Source organism: Chlorella variabilis (genome assembly GCF_000147415.1).
Source record: "Chlorella variabilis unplaced genomic scaffold CHLNCscaffold_30, whole genome shotgun sequence".
Lineage (NCBI taxonomy): Eukaryota > Viridiplantae > Chlorophyta > Trebouxiophyceae > Chlorellales > Chlorellaceae > Chlorella > Chlorella variabilis.
In genome coordinates, this window is record NW_005435058.1 from 309,836 (window position 1) to 325,294 (window position 15,459).

The 15,459-nt window shown below is 70.4% G+C and overlaps 3 protein-coding genes across 3 annotated transcripts in view; 2 read left to right on the forward strand and 1 right to left on the reverse strand.

Moving 5' to 3' along the window:
- Nucleotides 1–5,044, reverse strand: part of CHLNCDRAFT_59252 (hypothetical protein) — a gene marked incomplete at its 5' end in the record, with an annotated part of 51,016 nt that extends 45,972 nt beyond the window's left edge. The window contains 12 exons of the mRNA XM_005843461.1: nucleotides 1–78; nucleotides 271–318; nucleotides 428–567; nucleotides 756–811; nucleotides 1,122–1,248; nucleotides 1,520–1,643; nucleotides 1,810–1,872; nucleotides 2,074–2,132; nucleotides 2,484–2,582; nucleotides 3,047–3,479; nucleotides 3,672–3,857; nucleotides 4,838–5,044. Of these exons, the coding sequence (XP_005843523.1) occupies nucleotides 1–78; nucleotides 271–318; nucleotides 428–567; nucleotides 756–811; nucleotides 1,122–1,248; nucleotides 1,520–1,643; nucleotides 1,810–1,872; nucleotides 2,074–2,132; nucleotides 2,484–2,582; nucleotides 3,047–3,479; nucleotides 3,672–3,857; nucleotides 4,838–5,044 (1,620 nt within the window). The remainder of the gene's footprint in view (nucleotides 79–270; nucleotides 319–427; nucleotides 568–755; nucleotides 812–1,121; nucleotides 1,249–1,519; nucleotides 1,644–1,809; nucleotides 1,873–2,073; nucleotides 2,133–2,483; nucleotides 2,583–3,046; nucleotides 3,480–3,671; nucleotides 3,858–4,837) is intronic.
- A 2,442-nt stretch (nucleotides 5,045–7,486) lies between these two features.
- On the forward strand, nucleotides 7,487–12,893 carry CHLNCDRAFT_141018 (hypothetical protein; the record flags this gene model as incomplete). Its single annotated transcript, XM_005843432.1, has 12 exons — nucleotides 7,487–7,598; nucleotides 8,838–8,928; nucleotides 9,136–9,480; nucleotides 9,525–9,615; nucleotides 9,837–9,908; nucleotides 10,139–10,222; nucleotides 10,492–10,885; nucleotides 11,159–11,235; nucleotides 11,582–11,707; nucleotides 11,959–12,052; nucleotides 12,338–12,411; nucleotides 12,729–12,893. 12 exons carry the CDS (start codon nucleotides 7,487–7,489, stop codon nucleotides 12,891–12,893), a joined length of 1,725 nt encoding a protein of 574 aa, XP_005843494.1.
- Nucleotides 12,894–14,170: 1,277 nt separating this feature from the next.
- Nucleotides 14,171–15,459, forward strand: part of CHLNCDRAFT_141019 (hypothetical protein) — a gene marked incomplete at both ends in the record, with an annotated part of 3,858 nt that continues 2,569 nt past the window's right edge. The window contains 4 exons of the mRNA XM_005843433.1: nucleotides 14,171–14,295; nucleotides 14,500–14,597; nucleotides 14,743–14,807; nucleotides 14,987–15,203. Coding sequence (XP_005843495.1) covers nucleotides 14,171–14,295; nucleotides 14,500–14,597; nucleotides 14,743–14,807; nucleotides 14,987–15,203 — 505 coding nt within the window. The remainder of the gene's footprint in view (nucleotides 14,296–14,499; nucleotides 14,598–14,742; nucleotides 14,808–14,986; nucleotides 15,204–15,459) is intronic.

Sequence of the window (15,459 nt, forward strand, 5' to 3'; positions counted from 1 at the left end):
CAGCACTCCAAGGTTGTTGTACGCCTCTGCATAGGTTGGCGCCGCCATCACCGCCGCCTGCAGCAGCTGCAGCGCCTCCTGCAGACCGCAGCCGCCGCGAGCCGAGGCAGCAGGCAGGCGGCGGTCAGCAGCCCTCGACGCAACGCAAGGCAGCAGCAGTGCAAGAGGCACAGGACAAGGTGCCGCGCCAGCAAGGCGCCATCGCGGGCGCACAAGGAGGGAGGGCACGGCATGGCACGGGAGGGAAAGAAAGGTCGAGCGCCCCCCCACCTGTGCCCGGCCTTGCTGCGTGTAGATGACAGCCAGGTTGTTGAGGCCCTGCAGAGATTCAGCCCATGGGATGGGGGAGGGGAGGTCAGTTGGCGACTGGGAGGGAAGCGGAGCGACGGCGAGACGGCCTCGCTGCCGGCCGGCCGCTTTTGCTTACGCTGCCCCGGCCGCTGGGCAGCTGCTGGCGCGGCAGGCGGCAGCCGGGGCGCGCCTGCGGGAAGTTGGGTCGCGCGTTGAGGGCGGCGAGGTAGCACTGTACCGCCCGCTCCATGTTGCCCTGCTCGCGGTACAGCACCCCTGCAGCCAGAGGTACCGCACGAACCCAGCAGGGCGTGAACTTGCATGCCAGCTCCCCAGGCGCACAAGAGCAGGGCAACAGCTGTGGCAGGAGGCAGGCGGCACACAAAGGAGACCCCGCCGCCGAAGGGCACTGCGACGTCTGCACACGGTACCGATACTGGTACTGCAGATGGTACCGTTCTCACCCAGGTTGTTGTGAGCCTCCGCGCAGCCCGGCTGCACCAGCAGGGCCGTCTGGTACCTGCACGGAAGCCGGGGCGCAGCTGGCGGCGGGCATGGAAGCAAGCACGAGGCGAGGGGCAGGCCCGGCAGGGCGGCGGCTGCCCCATGCGCCGGCTCACACCCATGTGCCCCGCACAGCTCTCTCTCTCTCTCTCTCTCACACACACACACACACACACACACACACACACACACAGACAAGCACACACGAACACACGAACACACACGCGCACCCCCCACACGAACGGCGCTCTCAGCGCGCACACACCGAGTGCGACGCACAGGCACCCCCCCCCACACAAGCACACAGGTCCACGCGCGGCGCTCACATGAACAGCGCCCTGTCGGCCTGCCCCTGCTCGGCGCGAGCCACCCCCAAATTGTACAGAGCCTCTGCGTGGCGCGGCTGCAGCGCCAGCGCCCGCTCGTACGCGGCAATCCCCTCCGCCGCCTCGCCTGCAGGGGCAGGAAGGCAGGGGCGGGCGGGGGGCGTGCCGACGGGGGGCGGCTCAGGGCGCCGGTCGGGGCATGGCATGGCAGGGGGAGGCACTCCCCCAACACACGCGCACACGCAGGCGCCTCCCAGCACCCCAAACCACCCCCCAGCAGCACCCCAACCCACACACCAGCCACACCCAGCACCGCAACCACCCAGACACCCACACACGCCAGCCACACCAGCACCGAAACCACCCCAGACACCCAAACCAACACCGGCCCCACCCACCCGCTGCCTTGAGCCGCGTGCCGTGCTCCGTCAGCGCGACCGCCAGGTTCAGCTGCACCACCTCCAGGTGCGGCGCCGCCGCCAGGGCCTGCTCGTAGGCGGCAATGGCGCGGTCCAGCTGGCCCTGCAAGGAGGGAGAGGGAGAGGGAGGGGGAGGGGGAGGGGGAGGGGACTGGAGGAGGCACTTACGGAACGTGCTGTACCTCCCAGCCTCCGTACCGTACTGCTGACCCCCTGGCCTTGGCCGCAGCGGCGAGGCAACAGGGGCGAGGAGGAAAGGAGGCGCCCACCTGCTGCCTGAACAGGACCCCCATGTTGCACCAGGCCTCTGCATAGCGCGGCGACAGGCCGACCTGCGCGCCAGCCGTGTGTGTGTGTGTGTGTGTGTGTGTGTGCTCCGGGCGGCGGGCCGGGTTGCAGCCAAGGGGTTTGCCCCGCGGCCCCGGGCCCGCTTGCCGGCAGCCAGGCCAGCGCGGCAGGCAAGCGGCGGCGCAGCCCGGCACGCAAGCGGGGTGTTTGCAGCGGTAAGCCGCCGCCGCAGCTGGCTGACCCACCGCGGTACGGTAGTGCTCTATTGCCTCGTCCGCCTCGCCAGCCTCCCCTGCCGCCACGCCTGCAGGCGGCGGGCGCAGGCACGGGTGCAGGGCAGGGCGGGTGGGTGTGGGGCTGGTGCTGGCGTGCAATCCCTATGGTGGGAGTGGATCGCGTGCCCGCCTGGCATGGTACTGCACGGCAGCTGCATGGCAGCTACCACGAGAGGCCGGCAGGGAGCAGGGGGAGCGGCGCGAGGACCGCCCCGCATGCCGCTTGCGGGGCGCGGCAGCCCCGCTGCCAGCGCCACAGCCTCCCATGTGGCACGCCACACGCCACACACACACGCACGCACACGCATGCACGCACCCAAAAACAAAACACACACACACACACACACACCACACAGGAGCTGCCCTGCTGCCCTGCTCACCCAGGTTGTAGTGGGCAGGGGCGTAGGCTGGGGCCACCTGTACCGCCCGCTCGTACTGCCGCCGCCAGCCGGCCTGCCCGCCCAGCTTCTGCTGCGTGCCTGCATGCGGGCAGCAAAGCGGCGGCAGCGAAGCGGCGGCGGCGCAGGGCGGCAGTAAACAAACAGTGGTGCAGCAGCGACGGGGCAGCGAAGGGCGTCAGCGAAGCGGCGGCAGCGGAACGGGCGGCTCGGCGGCGGCGCGGCACCGACTGGCCGCTTCGCTGCGCCGGTGGCTTGGCCGGGCGCCGGGCCTTCGTGCGGGCGGGCAGGCGGGCGGGTGGCTGCCTCCAGCCTGCTCCCAAGCTGCTGGTCCCGCTCGGCCTGCCCGCCGCCCCCGCGCCGCCTCCTCCTCTCCCACCTGCTGCCGCCCCCAACCCCAGCAGCCAGCCCTCGGCTAGCCAGGCAACCAAAGCCAACGGCGGCCGGCTTCCCAAGGCGCCGCCAGGTGGAGACCCCAGCCCACCCCATGCCACCCCATGCCGGTACCGCCAGCCAGGCAAGGCGGGGGCAGGCAGGCGGCGCACCTAAGTCTGTCAGCACCACTGCCAGTGCCTGCGCCACATCAGCGCCGCTGCAGCAGAGCATGCGGTCTGCCACCGAGGCAGGCGCCCCTGCTGCCCGCCCGGCGGTGGCCCCCCACCCTGCGTCGCTCCCACCCGCCGCCGTCGCTGATGCTGATGCTGCCCCTGCTGCCGCTGCCGGGTCTGCCGGTTCTGGGGCCGCTGCTGCCGCCGCCGCCGCCGCCGGGCCCGCGCCTCCTGCCACGCCGCCGTCGCCCGCCGCCGCCGCCGGGGGCGCGTCTGCCGCTGGCCGCTGCACAGCCTGCGCCTGTGCCTGCTGCAGCGCCGCCACCGCCTCTGGGAGCAGGCCAGAGTCCTTATACACGGCGGCGCAGCCCAGCAGCGCCGACAGGCAGCCGGGCGCCTCGGCCAGCGCCGCCGCAAACGCCGCGAGAGCCTGCGGGCGCGGGGGCGTGTGCCGCCATGCGATTGTCGGTGCAGATGGGCCAGACAAGCGAGGGCAGATGGGTGGGGGTGGGGGATCCCGGCGTTGTCGGCGCGGCGAGGGGCAAGCCCGGCTTGGCGCGCCGCGCCCCGGCAGGCAGCAGCACCCCGCCCGCTGCCCTGCCCTGCGCCCGCGGCCCCGCACCTGCGGCCGGTTGCCCGCAGCCGCCAGGCAGCGGCCCTGAAGGCACAGTGCCCGCGCGTCGCCGGGCTGCCGCGCCAGCAGCGGCTGCAGCACCGCCAGCGCCTCTTGGCAGCGACCGCGCTCCAGCAGGAGCGCCGCCAGCTGCAGCTGCTGCTGTGCAGCCTGCTGCGCCTGCCGGAGCGCCGGCTGCTGGGGCAAGGGAGGGCTGGCGCTGCACTGGGCTTGAGCGGCGGGAGGCAGCGAGGGCGGCGGCGCTTGAGCGGCGGTTCCTGCAGGAGCGCCGGCTGCTGCGCCGCCTGCTGCGACGGCTGCTTTCAATGGATCTGCACGCATCGCTGAAGCTTCTGAGCCGGCTACCGAGTCACATGGGGTGCTGTGGCGGGTGTGCGGCGGCCTGCCTCCATGTTGAGGCGCCTGCGCTGTGGAAGGCATTGCATCGCGCATGCCATTGCGGCGCTTGAGGCGCGAAGGAATGCAACGTGGCCAGCAGGCGCAGCAGGGGCATGGGGGTTTCGCATCGAATGCGCTTGCATGCACACGCATTGCGTTGCCGTTGCGTACCTGTAGACCATCACAGCCTCTGTGAAAGGCTGGGGGGCGTGCAGCGACGCAAGGCAACGCAAGCGCACTCGGCAGCGTCCTCTGGCCTCCTCTGCGCATCCCGATCTGTAGTAGAAACCTGGTGTTCGCTATCCATACATGAGGACGAGCGCCGCCATCACCAGCTGACCGCACATGGTGTTGACAGCGAGCTGGCGGTCGCAATACCGCTAGCGGCACCGGCAGCCGACCCTCACCTGGGCCAAGCCCATCTGCATCCCACCCACGCTGCCCCGATTCTTTGCTGCCAAGGTACCCCAGGAGATGCTACGGGAACCCCTGCAGCGGTCTGTGGATGGCAGGCGGCGGCACGACTTGCGCATGAAGCCTGCACCAATCTACCAGCTGCAAACGGCGGTACCGCTTTGTTGCAGAACAGGCTGGAATGTGAAACAGAAAACACAAAGGGCATGGATGATGTGGCACCTCCTGCTAATGCACATCGCGCATGGATCGGCCACAGACTAATCTGTTCCTGCCAACAGCTCGGAAATAGCAGCAGTCCCCTGCCGCTGCTCAAGTTCTGGCAGCGCCGCCGCCTGCTCGCCGCCCGCCGCCTCCTCCACCTCGTGCTCCTCCGACGACGAGCGCCGCAGCTGGAGGCGCTGCTGCAGGTCCAGCACGCCTGTGGGCGTGTCTGAGGCCGGCGCCGCCTGCTGCTGCTCCTCCTTGGCTGCCGCCGCCGATGCCTCCGCACCAGCTGGCCTGCTGCTGCTCGGGAGCTGCTGCCACAGCCGCCTCCCCAGGCAGCAGCCCCGCTGTGCGGTATTCATCAACCCACTGTTGCTCGTACTGCCGCAACAGCTCCTCCGCAGTCTCTATCTGCAGGCAGCAATGCAGTGTAGGCGGAAAACAGGTGCAACCCGATTAGCACAGTGTGGCTGTATGGACCAGGCAAGCAGACAGGCGCCAGGAATGAAGCGAGACAACTCAGATCGTTGCCACTGAAGCCATGCGTGCATACCGCCCCAAATCGTGCCCTGCCTGTCGCTACCCGCGGCCTGCAGCCAGTCCCAACACTCATTGCCGCCACAGTAACACTCTGTGTGAACGGACGACTCCCAACTCGCTGAGTGGCACGTGGTCCAAGTTTTTATGGCAGGCCGCACACAGGTCCATGGCTGGCACGCCCCGCATCTCCTCCACTGCCCCTCAGGAAGCTCCAGGTGGGCTCTGCCACAAGCCTGATCGGGCGGCGCTCCAGGGCCGCGCTCAGCTTCTCGTGTAGCTGCCGCAGCTGCGTGCGGTAAAACACAGCCCGGGCCGCGCAAGAGGCAGCCACCCGCCGTGCTGCGCGGTCACTGCCCAAACAGCACTGTGCATGGCCGACGGCTGCCAGCCAGTCACGAGAACGTGCATTCAGCACTGAGGCCTGGAACTGCACAGGAAGAGGGAAGATGGGCGTCGATCGAGTCAGTGCGCACGCGGGGCAAGCGGGGGCGGTGCTCAGCCGGGCTGTGGCGGGGGCATGATGGTGCAGCAGCAGCCCAAACCCCCGCACCTCGCAAGCCTCTATGCTGAACCGGAGGCTCTGAACGCACAGGTCACGAAAGCGCTGCGGGTCTCGTTGCCCTCCAGGGCGACTTCGCCCGCTCCTCGCGGACTGCTTGGCGCACTACCATACGCAGCTCCCAATGCTCTGCATTCCCAGGTACAGGTGCACGCGGCTGGGCTTCAAACAGGCCGGCCAGGCCGCTGCACACGTTTGCCAGCCACTGCATCGCGCAGGCGAGGGCTGGGCGAAGGCTGGCCTAGCTCCGTTGGGGGGCGTTGTGCAAGATGGAGCGAAATCCAGGCCTAAGAGCTCATGCATGGGCGTGCTGAGTTGTCAGAGGCGCCCGCCCGCCGCCGCCTGCCGGCCTCCCCGAGGATGAGCCCTGCCCCTGCTTGCCCACCTGCTTTGTGTGGGCACCAGCAATGGCATAAACTGCTCAATCGAATGTAATCAGCGTGTTCAGTCAGAAGATAGGTCGGGGTGGCGGTGCATGCTGCGAGCGTTGCCGGGCCAATCTGACCCAGCCGCCAATGGCACTGGCACATCCACCCCTTGCCCCTATCAGCGGCCCTCTGCCCGCACAGAAGCACAGCCGCTCTCTGCAGCCCCGATCGCCCAGCACGTCCAGGATTGCCCCGCCGAGGCAGACCCGACCGGTAAGCATGGGCTGGAGGGCCAGGAGGGCTGCCTGAGCCGGGCTTGGAGCCGTGGGGAGGCTGCTGTGGCCTGCGAGGTTGCTGGGCAAGAAAGCTCGCCCTCAACCCCCTCGCTGGCTGCCTTGGCAAGCGGTTGCAGCTGCGTGTCTTTCGAGGGAGGCGACTCAGGCCCCAGGCGTTGCACGGCGGGGCTGCAGCGGTGGGCGGTGCGCGCCGCCGCCAGGGTGGTTTCCCGCCGCCAACGCAGCACAGCAAGCTGTGCCTGCTGCAGCCCCCACCTGCCAGCCATGCCTTCGCCGTCCCCTGCAGATCGGCATGGCGCACGCAGTGCAGGGCGCAGGCCTTGGGATCGGCATCTATGCGGGGAATGAGGCTCGGCGGCTGACCTGCTCGGGGGGGTGCCCGCCCCAGTGCCGGGGCTGCGCTGGTGGCGCGCGCTGCCCGCGCGGTGCGCCGCCTGGTGCGCATCCAACAGCATTGCGCTGAGGCGGGTCCCGACGCTGGCCTTCCTGGGCTGCTCCGGTTCCCTCGCCTTTGTGCTCAACCTCCGCTCGCCCCCGCGCTGCTGATGCGCCGACGCGGCCGCCCCCGCGCCCGCCCCGACCGACGCCCAGCTGGCGGCGGTCGCTGGCGGCGGCGTGCTGGCCTGGGCGGGGATCGTGCAGTGGGTGGCGCGGCGGGTGGCGGCCAGCGGCCCCTGCCTGCTCAGCGAGCTGCTGCTGGTCTCGGTAGCGGCGCTGGCCAGCATGGCACTCTCCACCAACCCCCTCTACTATTGCCGCCACGGCGTGCTTGGCCTGTGTCCCCACCTGCTGGCCCCCACTGTGGCATGCGAGGCCGCACCCGCGCACCCAGCCTGCCAGGCAGCGCCAGCCTGGAGGCAGGCGCCCGCCTGGCACCGACGCCGATGCCGCGCCGCCCGCCGTGCGCTGCAGGCATGGCCTGGTGGCGCGGGCCTGCGCGGCTGGGCTTCGCGGCGGCGCTCATGTCCTACCAAGCCTGCCTGCTGAGCGTGCCGGCATCCCTGGGCCGACTGCGGCACCCGGCGCGGTGCCGCTTTCCTCATGGGGCTGCCCGCTTTCCTCATGGGGCTGGTCGTGGGGAGCCCCGACTTCCCGGTGCCCCCGGGGCTGGGCGTGCAGCCGGTGCTGCAGCAGCTGTGGCGCGAGTTCTTTGGTGAGCGGCCGGGCAGGGCAGGGCGTGCAAGGGCTTGCAGTTGCCTGCCGGGACCACGCCGCTTGCTGGCGTCATGCGGGCGAGTGGCCGCCGGTGCTGGAGCTGCAAGCGGCCGCCGCTGAGGCCGCCGAATGAAGCAGGCAGGTGCGGGGGCGCCTGCGGTGCAGCATGGCGCTGTGCTGCTTAGCTGCCTGCGCCCAGCTGCAGCCTGCCGGGCGCACAGCCGGCGGCGGCGCCCCCATCTGTCACTGACCGCAGTTGTCGTGGCGCAATGCGCTGTGCTGGCTGGATATGCGTGGCGAGATGCTGCTCCCGCAAGGCCAGCCCGGGAACGGGGCGCCACCCAGCAGCCTGGCGTTTCGTGCATGCTGAGCGGCCCCAGCGGCAGACCCCGTGGCACGGCCTGTCTGTCATTCAAAATCCATCAACTTTCCTCTCCCGTGCCCCAGATATGCCTGCCCTGCTTTGGTATGTCGGATCCCTTCTTTTGCATCTCCATTCCCTCATCCATGCATTGTGTGTCGCTCAATTCGCTCCTCTCTTTGGCATGTGTTGCTATGCCACCCATCCTCCCCCAGCCCTTTCCACCCACCCAGCGTGAAGCCACTTTATAGGCCTGTGCTGCTGCAGATGCGATGCGCGGTGGCAGTGTTATGAGTCGAATTTTAAAGTTGCCGCTGCTGCGGCTGCTGGGGCGAGGGGGTGAGTCACTCGAGAGGGACGGGATGTGAAGGGCAGCAGCGGCGGCAGTGGTGGCCAGCAGGCGCAGCACGGCCATGGGTGTCGCATCGAATGCGCCTGCATGCACATCGTTTGCGTTGGTCTTGCACCGGCACATCAGCATAGCCTCTGCGCCAGGCTGGGGAACCTGCACCGACGCATGCATTGCTAGGCGCACTCGGCTGCGTCCCTTGTCCTCCGTCTTTCGCGCTTTTCTACTTGGGTCCCGCTATCCTACCGTCTCTAGCGCATCACGGGCACCGCCTTCGGCCGGCCGGCATCGAGCTGAGAAACGGCGGCCTCTCCACGCGCTGATAGCCGGCATGCCCAAAAGGAAGAGCTTAGCCGATGAGCTGGCCGAGCTGTTCAACCCGGCGCCCACCAAAGGCGCGCCGCCTGCCGCCGCCTGCCGCCGCCTGCCGCCGCTGCCTCGCCCGGGACGCCGCCTCCCTGCCGCCGCTGCCCTGCTGGGCTGCCTCCCGCTCCACCGCCTCCTGTTTGACCCCTTACTGACCGCAGAGTTTGACCCTGAGGCGGACGTGTTTGGGGCGGGGCCTGCGCTGGAAGAAAGCGAGGATGAGCCTGAGCAGCAGCAGCCCGCGTCGCGCAGGTGGGTGGATCGCCTGGCTGCGCGGGGCATGCCCACCAGGCCCGCGCCGCCCCTCGCGAAAACTCCTCAACAATTCGACAGCGTGCGCGCGGCTGCAAGCACCGCAGCGGCAGCGGCATGCCGCGGCTGGCGTGCCCACTGCCCGGCGCGCCGCTTTGCGTTTTTTTGCGGTGTCTTGACTCCCTTGCCTCGCGGCGTGTGGTGCAGGCGAGGCAGGGAGGCGCGGCGGCTGCGGGGCGACCTCCTGATTGAAGGGCGGGAGTACGGCGGTCGGGCCAGCAGCCGCGCGGCGGTGTTTGGCGCCGACGGCAGCGGCGGCGAGGAGGAGGAGGAGGAGGAGGAAGAGGAGGAGGAGGGAGGAGCGGGCAGTGGGGACGGCGGCAGCAGCGAGCCTGGGAGCGAGGAGGAGGACGAGGCCAGAGAGGAGGAGGGTTGGCTGAATGGCGACGCGGCCGCCGCCGGCGCCACCAGCAGCGGCAGCGACGAGGGCGGCGAGGAGGAGAAGGAAGGCCCAGAGGTGGCGGCCGGCGGCGGCGGCGGGGCGCGAGCGCCGTGGCGGCGCCGCGCCGCCGGCCAGCTGCATCCGACTCTGAAAGCGGCTCCGACAGCGAGGGCGGCGGCGGCGGCAGCGGCGCGGCGGCCGCGGCGGCCGCGGCGGCGGCGGCGGCGGGGGATGATATGGCGGAGGTGGAGCGAGAGTAGCAGGCAGTGGATGGGGGGAGGCACGCAGGGGTGTGCCCCGCCCTGGGGAAGGCGCGGCCGGCCTGCGCGGCCGCCGCCGCCGCCTGCTGCCCCTGCACCCGCCGGCGCGCGGCGCCCTTGTTCAGCTGCTGCTGCTGCCGCTGCTGCTGCTGCTGCGCTGCTGCTCCCGATGCTGCTGCTGCCGCCGCTGCCGCTGCTGACCGCAGGATGAGCAGAGCGCGCTGGCGGGGCTGAAGGAGCGGGCGGCGAGGGAGAGGAAGAAAGCGCTGGCGGTACAGGTGGGGCGGCGGTACAGGCGGGACGGGGTGCACCCCGCCGGCCGCGGGCCGCCCGGCCCGGCTGGCAGGCGGTGCTGCCTGCGCCGCGAGCGGCGGCGGGCCCTGGCAGGCAGCGGCCAGGCGGCGGGGTGGAGCTCGCGCCACCTGCTGCCGGCTGCCTTTCCTGCCTGCCTGCCGCCCGCGCCGCCCGACCTCGCCGCCGGCCCCGCCCCGCCCCGCCGCCGCCGCAGGCGCAGAAGGCTGTGTGGCAGCGGGGGCTGGAGGCGCGCATACTGCTGCAGCGCAGCCTGGCCGGAGCCAACCGGCTGCCGCAGGTGGGTTCGCCGCCGCCGCCGCCAGCGCAGGCGCAGCCCTTGGGGGCGGGGCGGGGCAGGGAGGGGCAGGGGCGTGTGTGTGTGTGTGTGTACTGTCTGCACATCCGCAGAAGAGCTTGCGACACAGAGAGCCCCCGCCAGCGCCGCCCCACGTTGCCCCTGCCTGCCTGCCTGCCTGCCTGCCACCCACCCGCCTGCCTGCCTGCTCCTGCCCGGCCCACCCCGCTGCCGCCTGCCAACGCCCGCCCGCCCGCCTGCCCGCCTCGCAGGGCCGAATGCGGCACGCCGCCGCCGCCGCCGACCCCGAGCTGGCGGCGGCGTTTGGGGGGCTGGCCAAGGATGCTTCGGCACTGGTTCGAGACCTGCTGGCGCTGCTGGGGCAGCTGGCGGCCCAGAATCCGGCTGTGGCGGCGGCAGCAGCAGTGGCAGGAGCAGCGGCGAGAGGTCCCGCAGCAGTGGCAGCGGCGGCAGCAGGAGCAGCCTCCTCTGGGGCTCAGCGCGGTGGGGCCGGCCATAAGCAGCAGGAGCAGCGGGAGGAGGAGGAGGAGGGAGGGGAGGGGCGCGAGGGGCTGTGGCGGGAGGTGGAGGCGGCGTATATCGCCGTGGCGCCCTTCCGCGACGCCTCGCTCGACCGCTGGCACCGCAAGACGCTGCTGACAACGGGTGCGGCGTGCCCGCGGCCCCACACCCTGACACTGAGCCATTCCTCTGTTTGCATCGCGAATATTGTGCCGGCGTCGGGGCGGCTTGACCCAACACCTGCTCTCTGCTCTCCTCCTGCCCCTGGCAGCCACTCCCTGCTCTCCTCCGCCCGAGGCTGCTGGCTGCGCCGCCGCCTGCTTGCGCCCCTGCCTCACTCTGGCTGCGCCGGCGCCCGCGCCGCTGACGCCCGCGCCGCCTGACCGCCCGCCGCCGCCCGCGCCTGCCCTGCCGCAGGTGGCGCCTCGCTGCGTGCGGGGCAGCTGCGGGCGCTCAACCAGGGTGTGAGCACACAGGTGGCGCTGCTAATTCAGGTGGGCGCTTTCCTCCTTTTCCCATCCTTTCTTCCTTTCTTCCTCGCTTTCTTTCCTCCTCGCCCCCGCTCCCCTTGCCCGGGACTCGCTTGCCCCAGCGGCGCGCGCCGGCCGGCCGGCGGCGGCACCGTGTGGCGCTGGCAGGCGGTCTGGCTGGAGCTATAGGCTGGCTGCAGCTACAGGGGACAGCTGCCGCATGCCTGCCGCATACCTGCCGCCTGCCTCTGCTTTCCACCCTCGAGGTGCCGGCCCGAGCCCACCTGCCCGCCTGCCGCCCCCGCCCGCCGCCGCGGCGCATCCAAGCGCCTCCCCTGCCTCTCTCCCCCTGCCCCCGCCGCCGCTGCAGGATGCTGGCAAGGTGGTGCGGCGGACGCGGCTGCCGCGCGCGGCGCAGCAGGCGCCGCACCTGCGGGTGCTATGCCCCGACCCCGAGGCCCCCACCGCCAAGCGGCGGCGCGCGGGCGGCGAGGAGGTGAGGGAGGAAAGACGGAGAAAACAGGGAAGAAATAAAACAGCGTGGGGTGCATTTGGTTGGGCGTATGGGCACCAGTGTGGTGTGGCGTGGGTGTGGGTGGCTGGTCGAGAATGCACGAGAAGGCGTGCCGGCCGGCCTTTGCGATGGCCCCCTCTGTTTGGTGTGTGTGCCGACCCGTCTGCCTGCCGCCTCCTCCCACCGGCCCCGCCTGCCCCCTGCCCCCTGCCCCCTGCCCTGTGTGTGTGCAGGACGGTGGCCCGGGGGCAGCCAACGGCTTGGAGGTGGGGGAGAGGGAGGAGGCGGGCGGAGAGGAGCGGGACCCCGAGACATTTGACGATGCGGGTGAGAGGCTTTCCGAGGGGGTGCCGGGGCCTCAGGAAGAGTTCAGCATGCCTGCTGCCTCCCTGTTGGCCCCTCGTCCTTTGTCCCGCGGGCAGGCCACATGCCCGCTGCCTGCCTGCCTGCCTTTCTCCCCGCGGGCAGGGGGAGGCCAGGCGTCCGCCCCGGCCGGCGCTGGCCTGGGCCCGGGGCGCTCGTGCTTGTGCGTCCGCCCCGCCTGCCCTGGCCCCATGCCGCCAACGTTATACCACCCCCCCTTCTGCCATGCTGTGGTATGGTCTGCTGCAGAGTTTTATCAGGCCCTGCTTCGGGAGTTTCTGGAGAGCTCTTCGGAAGGCGGCGCCGCCGCCCTGTGGCACACGGTGCGCCGCCGCCGCCGCCAGCCTGCAGCCCTGCCCCCGCCTCTTCGCCGCCGCCCGCCCGCACCCGCCTGTCCGCGCACCGCCGCCCGTGCCGCCGCCTGCGGAGCTGCGCTGGGCGTGCTGCGCGCCTGGCACGGGCTGCCGAGCCCCGCCCGCGCCGCGCACACACACATGCGCTGGCGGCCGTTTTATGGGGCAGCGATCAGGCATGGCATCAGCACTTCTTCCAAGCTGCCCCAATGCCCGACCTGCCGCCTCCGCCCCGCCTGCCTGCCTGCCCACCGCCCTGTGCGTCGCTGCTTTCTTCCCCGCGGCAGGGCCCCAAGCGGCGCAAGGCGGTTGACCGGCGTGCGTCCAAGGGGAGGAAGCTGCGGTACCACGTGCACGACAAGCTGGTGGGGTTCATGGCGCCGCTGGAGCTGGAAGCCCCGCGCTACGCCGCCCAGCTCTTCTCAAACCTGTTTGGCGGCGGCGGCAAGTAAGGTGGCGGCGGCAACGGCAGGAAAGTGAGGCGAACAGTTCTCCTCTCACGCGCGGTGTGCGCCCGCCTGGCGGCGGCGGCGCCGGTGTGCCGCTGGGGAGAAGAGCCGGGTGCAGCCATGGCGGCGAGTGGTGGCAGTCGGCCATCGGGGCGGCGCCGCCGCCGCGTGCCTCCCCGCCTCCTTGCCCCAGCCCCAGCCCCTGCCTGCCTGTTGAGTGTGGGCTCCCGCCATGGATACCAGCTGCTCGGCTGGCTTGCACGTGCTGTGTAAAGGCATACGCTGTGTAAAGAAAGAAGGGGTGCACAGCACTAGTGCGGAGGCAGCGGCGGCGCATGCTGGCAGCGATGCAGGGATGGGGGAGGGGGATCTGGGGGTGGGGGATACGCCTGGTGCATGCCCAGCCGCCCCTGTCTGTGCCCGCCGCACCGCCCATGGGCTGGAGGCATGCTGGCACGCAGCACTGCCTGCAGCTGCGCCTCCCACACGCATGGCGACCCTCGCCACGCTTGCCATCCAGGCCACTCCCTGAACGCACCGCTGCATCGTGCATGCACCGGCCGCCAGCACCGAAGCAGGCCGCCGCCAACCGCCGCGCCACCCACATACCGCACAGCTCCTGCCCAATGCCCTGCCACCGCAGGCAATGCCCCGTGCTCAAAATCCACTGCACTGGGTTGTGGCAGCCCGGCAGCCCGGCAGGCGGACTGGGTGCAGGAGCGGGTGCGGCGTTGACAGGAGGAGCGGCGGCAGGAGGAGTGGATGGAGAGACAGGCGCAGAGCGGCAGTTGCATGCCCCGGCGGTGGGCCGCCTGCTCGACACGCGACTGCCAGCAGCCAGATGAGGCTGCCGCCGCAGCGGCACCTGAGGGCCTTCTGCAGACGCTGCCGGCTGCCAGGCGTGCGTAGTGCCGCCTTCAGCGGCGCTGGAGGCGCACCGCGCGCAGCAGATTCGAGAGCAGCTGGCTTCGCACTCCGGGGAGAGGCCATGCGGCCAGAGAGAGGACGACTCGATGCATGCACAATTCCAGTTCCCTAAGCATGCTAGTTCTTTGTTTTTTTTATTGGTATATGTTGGATGATTTGTAGGAGTTTGATGCGGAGTCTTTCGTCCGCAGCTGAGAAATTCGGAAATATTGTGCATGTCCTGGTGTGCGTGGCGACACCTCACGCACTCCGCCCCGCCCAGGCAGCCCCATGTTTATGGGGTGTTGCGCGCCAATCGCGGCGATCGCCATCAGTTTATGTTTGGCCCATCGCCCCTCATGTGCCGCCCCTGAATGCCTCCGTTTGCAAGGCAGCCTGCGCCCCGGGCCGGCCTGGCGCTATGGTCGGTGCGCGGCGCTGCGGTTCTGCTCGTGCTCTTTGCGTTTGTCTTCGCGCTGTCCAGCCCGGACTATGGCTGGTGAGCTCGGGGCTGCGCCTCTGGGTTTCACTGCCCGCGCTCTCCGCCGCTGTATGTGCTGCTGCTTGCTGGAGATAAAATGGTCCCCATGTTGGATGCGAAGACATGCTGAGCTGCCACGGGATGTCGCGCCGGCCGCCTTCCCACCGCCACGCACACAGCAGACGCTCGGCCCATTCCGCTGCCCTTGCCAACTGCCTGCAGGGCCGCCCTCTCGTATCAGTCGGCCCTGGTGCACCCGCCATGCGAGGCAGCACCCGACAGCTCTGACGAAGGCGGCTTGTATGCCACGCCGCGGCCAGGTGCGGTGCTTGCTGTGCTGGGATGTGCCGCCCGCCAGCAGCTTCTCGCGCTTCCCGGCTCGGTGTACCACTGTCAGGAGTGTGGTCCCTGGCTGGGTAGGTGCCAACCTTCTTCTCACAAGGAAAAGGGAGCTGTGTGGCGCAGGGAAGCTGCCGGCTGGCACCATCCCCATGCAGCACCCCAGCCGGGAGACGTTTGAGAAGGTGGAGGTGAGTGGGGGTGTGGAGGCAGCTGTTTGTATGTGCTGTTTGGCCTGGCAGCCGGGTTCATTGAATGCGACAGCCCAGATAGCTCCTGTTCGCAGCCTGCGTGCCTGCTGGCTGGAGCTACCAGCAAACTCACCCTTTGCCGCCCGCCACCCGCCTCTCCTGTGCCCGCCGCGCCGCAGGCCAACCCCGGCCTGCCTGAGAGCGACGAGGCTGTGGCGGGGGAGTTTGTGGCGGCGCCGTGGCTGCTGCCGCCGCGCACCAAAGCACTGCCGTATGCTGGGGTGCATGACCTGGATGAGCTGCTCAGGCTGCGGGGCAGCCCCCAGGGCAAGCACGCTAAGGCCATCCTCATCACCCTATTCTCTCGAGGCATCGCCACCATGGCACAGAACATGAGTGAGCGCAGTACGGTGCAGTACAGTGCAGTACAGCAGTACCGCCACAGCTGCGCAGCGGTGGTCGCACCAGGGCAGCCGCAGCACAAATGAAAAGTGCATGGGCGGAACGCTAGGGCGTAAGCGAGCGTCCGCGCTGCTCCGCTGCCTGCTGCCTGCCCAGCCCACCACCTCGCCACACAACACACTGCCACAGGCTGCCGTGGCGAGCGGGCGGGCTGGTCCTCCCTGCGCCGCTTGGAAACGATGCCCCCGTA